The sequence below is a fragment of the Amphiprion ocellaris genome, chromosome 7, assembly GCF_022539595.1.
Source record: "Amphiprion ocellaris isolate individual 3 ecotype Okinawa chromosome 7, ASM2253959v1, whole genome shotgun sequence".
In the NCBI taxonomy this organism is placed as follows: Eukaryota; Metazoa; Chordata; class Actinopteri; family Pomacentridae; genus Amphiprion; species Amphiprion ocellaris.
In genome coordinates, this window is record NC_072772.1 from 37591488 (window position 1) to 37597506 (window position 6019).

Here is a 6019-nt window from a genome sequence, read left to right on the forward strand (position 1 = left end):
CATATCATGTCTTTGTTATGACAAACTTTACTACTTGTTTTTCTGTACTGTGAACTTTTTAAATCTCAGACTCAGTACACAGTTTTTATTTTTTGGTACCACATTTGTAGTACTTTACAACACACAGAACACTTACTGGAATGTGTAGTTTTGTGCCATGTAGTACTGTATGAAGTATTTTCTGACATGTTAATACTGAGCAGGAAAATACAACAAACTGTCCCAAAACACACCTCTGGATGACAGAGGATCTACAGATTGATTTCTCCTGAATCTCCTAGGATAAATGTATATGTGCACTACAGCATACATGATATACAAAAAGATCTTGAGTAAACTAGACGTTCTGTCTGCTTCTTTATTCATCGAGTCGACATCTTCACAGATTCAAACCAAACTGACCAACAACAGGAGATGTTTTAAACCACTGACAGCAGAGATGCAGCATAACTGATTAGTCTGGTTGACTGATCGATCCACAGATGAATCAGAAATGAAACCATCATCCTAATAATCCATTAACCTGAGAGTCTTTATGGATGAAGGAAAGGTCTCAGGTTTGATGTGAGGTTTTTACAGGCGAAGCGGATCTTGGACATCTTCAGTCCGTACATTAGAGGACTAACCAGCGGAGGAACCATCAGGAAGTACAAGGACAAGAAGATCCGCAGAACGTTGGGCATGTTGTTCACATCAAACCTGCTCTGTAGGATCTCAAAACTGGCCCCAATGGAGAAGTTGAGGATGGAGGCCAGGTGAGGAGGCGAGCAGGTGCTGACGGCCTTCTGTCGGGTCTGCTGAGAACCAGAGGAACACACCAGGAATATCTTCATGTAGGTGTACAGGATGGAAACCAAAGTGCCGATGATGGTGCTGAAGGTAGCGATGAGTTCGTAGATGTTGAGCCCTGTGGTGTCAGAACAGGAGAGCTTCACCACCAAGTAGGCATCGCAGTACAGTTTGTTAATGAAGCTCCCACACAGCTGCAGAGGAGAAGCCCAAGACAACAAGGCGACCATCATAAAACACGGGTAGAACCATGTCAACGCCACCAGAACAGCCACTGTTTTAGACGTCATTCTGGTTTTATAGCGCAGAGGATCACAGACGGCCACGTAGCAGTTGTAGGACATGATGGCTAAGGTTAGATATTCTACAGCTCCGTAAGAGTGAACGATGAAGATCTGCAGGAAGCAGAGAGGAGCAGCAACAGTGTGGAGGTCAGAGGGGATCTGGACCAGGAGGAATGGAAGCAAGCCTGTACTACCATGTTCATCATTATCAATCACTAAGATATCTGATAACGAGGTTTCTAATGATGAGGTTTCTAATGATGAGGTTTGTGATGATGTTCCTGCTCAGCCTGTTGGTCAATGAGCTGTCATTGACCAACAGGCTGAGCAGGAACATCATCACAAACCTCATCATTAGAAACCTCGTTATCAGATATCTTAGTGATTGATAATGATGAACATGGTTCTAAATGAGCTGTGAACAGCAGAACATTCTCAGTTCTGGACCTATGGACTGGGTCTATCTATGTCTGCATCATGGCTCCACATGGAAAAGAACTGAAGGAGGTACAGAAGGAGTCATAGTAGCACTAATCAGGAGGTCTAGAAGGAGTCATAGTAGCACTAATCAGGAGGTCTAGAAGGAGTCATAGTAGCACTAATCAGGAGGTCTAGAAGGAGTCATAGTACCACTAATCAGGAGGTCTAGAAGGAGTCATAGTACCACTAATCAGGAGGTCTAGAAGGAGTCATAGTACCACTAATCAGGAGGTCTAGAAGGAGTCATAGTACCACTAATCAGAGCTGTAGGTTCTACCAGAAGTAATGTGATTACTGTGAGGGATGCAGGTTCAGTCACTGCTGTCTGATGTTTCCTCAGTGTGGAGCAGGTGGATGTCTGATTGATCTGGCTCAGGAGCTGCTGGTCATCATGGTGGGAAAACAGCTGATCAACAACATCCAGGAGTTCTTCTTACTGTAAGAAAACAAACGGACTCATGAGCAGAGAATGAATGAGCTTCATGATTTCATAGATGAACCTGAAGACTCACTGTCTGTCAGGAAGGTGAAGTCTTGGTGGCAGAAGAGGAAGCTGAACCATCAGGAAAAGGAGGAGGATGAAGAGGAGGTTCACAACTACCAGGAGGAGGTTCCTCAATGGGAGGCCGACTACCAGCTGCAGGTCTGTGGAGGACTCTTCGACGAATACCTGGAGACAGGTGAGTTCCATCCAAAGGTTCCTGATCCAACCTCCACAACAGGGTCTGTCCAGAGCTGGACTCTTGTCCCCCATGCTTCCCCAGTGGTGGAACCAGTTACCCTACTCTGTTCAGTCTTTACGAAAAGACTAAAAACCAGCTCTTCATCTGAACACCTGAACTAGTTTTACGGCTCTTATCCATGTTGTTTCCTCCTGACTAGATCCTTGATGTGGGGGATGAAAATGAGACACAAGGGTGAGGAGATCGTAGGAGCTCCAGGAGAAACCAGCTGGAAGGTTAGGATAATGTTTCTAGAAATGTCTTCTTGAACCTCCAGCTGGTTTCTCCTGGAGCTAGTGTTCAGTGTTCAGTCTTGTTTTGGGATGAACTGTAAAGGCATTATCTGTATTCATTCTCTTTACCTTCAAAGAGCAGAGAGATGGTGAAACAAAGTTGTTTTCAGATTAAAAGTTACATTTCATGCCTCATTAGACTCATACAAACAAAACGTTGGGATGTTGGACAAACTCCCGAGTGTGGCGTGTCCAAGGGGACGTCATTACCGTCCTGTGTGGACCAGTCAGACCAGTCGGAGGTCTGCTCAGGATGATTGGTCTCTCTGGTTCTCACTGTAATTTGCTTCAAAGGGAATTATTGGAAAGTGTGGCTGATGAAAGGACGCCTCAGGGACAGACGTGTTGACATTCGAACAACATTTCACCTCAGGGACGGACATGTTGACATTCGGATAACATTCCACCTCAGGGACTTCATTAACGAACTCCACCGATTAAACATCCATAAACACATGTATACATTTGTCATTACTTACAAAAGAGAGAAAAATTATTTTCTGCTAAAGTTTGTACTTCATTTTCTCAGCTTCAGTCACCAGAGTCCATCACAAACCACCTTCTTCTGATGTTTCTAATCACTATTAGGATTTCAGTTTACCACAATCAATTAACGCTGATTATATAAGGAGGGAGCATTAATTTGCCTCAAATGAGTTGCAAATTTGATTGTAAAATCATTGATACTGTCTTTAAAATCGACAGTAGCACAGATGTTTGCAGCACCTTTAATCAGAAAAATAAAGGTTCCAACTTGAACCACAGTGGTTCTTCACAGTGATGCCATAGAAGGACTACCTTCAGTTCCACAAAAAACTCTAAGAAAATGTTTTGGTTCTTAGAGGAAAATGGAACAATTTCTTCAAACAGTTCTTTAAAGACCCAAAGAAGACATGTAGTCAGATGCCACATTCTCCCGAAAAAGACACTGTGAGGTTGTTAGTCTTCGTGGATGGATGGAAAATCAGTGCATACTTTCATTTTGAAATAAGAAACACCCAAATACTGCCGGACCCAATCCACAGATAGCAAGACCCGATCGAAGTCAACCTGAGTACTGCAGAACCTGAACAAAAGATAGCAAGAACCGATTTAAGGCAACCCAAATATTGCTAGACTTGACCCAAAGATAGTAAGACCAGATCTAAGACAACCTGAGTACTGCAGGACTTGACCCCAAGATAACAAGACCTGATCTAAGGTAGACCATTGTACTACCAGACCTGAACAAACGATAACAGCTAAGAGACTGAACACAATCTAAGACAACCTCGAGTACTGCTAGATCTAAACCAAAGATAATAAGACCCAATCTAAGGGCAACCCGATTACCTGAGTACTGTCAGACCTGATCCAAAGAAAATAAGACCCGATCTAAGACAAATGGAGTACTGCCAGATCTGAACCAAGGAAAATAAGAACCAGTCAAAGACAGGCCCAAGTGGTGACAGACCTGACCTGAAGACTATGAGACCCGATCCAAGACTGACCTGAGTGCTGTCAGACCAGGTCCAGAGAGAGTAAGAGCAGGTCTAGGAGAGATCTCCTGACAGACCTGCAAAATAAGATCCAATTTAAGTGAGATCTGAGTCCAACCGGGCCTGAACCAAAGACAAAAGGACTAGATCTAAGACATACTTGTGTACTGTCAGACCTGCACCAAAGATAATTAGACCCAGTCTAGGAGAGACCCAAGTAGTGCCAGACCTGCACCAAAGATAATGAGATATCCAAGTAGTGCCAAACCTGACCCCAAGAAAATAAGACCTCAATCAATCAGTCAATCAAAATTTATTTATAGAGCATTTTCCAACACTCAAGGTGACCAAAGTGCTTTCCAGTTAAAATCAAACAGTAAAATTAGGAGGGCAAGGACCATAAAACACACAATTTGGTACATGCGTGATAAGACAGATGATATATGCAAAGTACAACTGACATGGAAACTAATTATAGTTTACTGGGGCAGTTTGTTCCAAAGTCTGGGCCCAGCGACTGAAAAGGCTCCATCACCCCAGTGTTTGTACCTGGTCCTAGGGACTTCCAGAAACAGCTCTTTAGAGGACCTTAATGCCCTCTTAGGGTTTCAGACAGAAAGAAGTTCTGTTAAATAAATAGGCGTAAGGCCATGTTTAAAAACGAAAAGCAAAATTTTAAAATCTATCCTAAAAGAAACTGGAAGCCAGTGGAGGGGAAAGAGGACTGGGGTGATGTGCTGACGCCTTGAAGTGTTCGTCAGGAAACGGGCTGCTGCATTTTGCACCATCTGGAGGCAGCTCAGGGCTGACTGGAAAACACCAACATAAAGAGCGTTGCAATAGTCTATTCGTGAGCTGATAAAAGCATGAAAAGTCCTTTCAAGGTCGGTGCGATTTTAAAAAGGCTTTACTTTGGATAAAAGACATAGTTGTTAAAAACTTGCTCTGACCACGTTGTCGATCTGTTTGACAAATGTGAAACTGCTGTCAAAAATAACCCCAAGGTTCTTTACGGACAGTTTTAGCTTTGAAAACACGGAGTCTGAATCCGCAAGAACATTGTCACCAAATAAAATGAACTCAGTCTTGTCTTCATTTAGATGGAGGAAATTTTTCCCCAGCCATGATGTGATGTCACTGATGCAGTTTGTGAACACCGGTAGATACAACTGGAAATCATTGGAGTTGCAGTGAAATGCTAAATTATGTCTATTATATTATATTGTATTATATTATATTATATTATATTATATTATATTATATTATATTATATTATATTATATTATATTATATTATATTATATTATATTATATTATATTATATTATATTATATGAGCTGTAGACATGCTGAGCTGTTTGTTTACATTTTCTATATGAAACTGTGAATTATATGTTTTATTCAGTAAACTTTATAAATCAGTCTCATGATCAAACATATGACATAAATATGAAAATAAATTTCTACTGATCTGAATATTTCCAAAACAAACACTTGTTCAAGTTTCCTGTAAAACACCAGAGGCTCTGGTTTCCACTATTTATTAAAACTGTCGGTAGAACTTTAATAGGACAGTAAACTGGACTTATAATGTGCTGCTGCTGGAATAAATAACTATGAGGAACATCCGTGTTGTCTCACTAACATCTGTAGGAACATTTATGAGGAACATCCACGTTGTCTCACTAACATCTGTAGGAACATCTATGAAGAACATCTATGTTGTTCCACTAACATCTGTAGGAACATCTATGAAGAATATCTATGTTGTTCCACTAACATCTGTAGGAACATCTATGAAGACTATCTATGTTGTTCCACTAACATCTGTAGGAACATCTATGAAGACTATCTATGTTGTTCCACTAACATCTGTAGGAACATCTATGAGGAACCTCCATGTTGTGCCTCTAGTGACCATCTAGTGACCATCTAGTGATCCTTTAGTGGCCTGCTAAATGGATCTGGTGGACAC

General features: G+C 41.5%; 1 protein-coding gene across 1 annotated transcript; it reads right to left on the reverse strand.

The window, feature by feature from the left end:
• Positions 1–390: 390 nt before the first annotated feature.
• On the reverse strand, positions 391–1425 carry LOC111588688 (olfactory receptor 52E1-like). The gene is made up of 2 exons (XM_055011892.1): positions 1359–1425; positions 391–1297 (listed from the first exon to the last, which is right to left on the reverse strand). The coding sequence occupies exons 1-2, from the start codon at positions 1423–1425 to the stop codon at positions 534–536; spliced, it is 831 nt and encodes a 276-aa protein (XP_054867867.1). The 3' UTR covers positions 391–533.
• Between the last annotated feature and the right edge of the window lie 4594 nt (positions 1426–6019).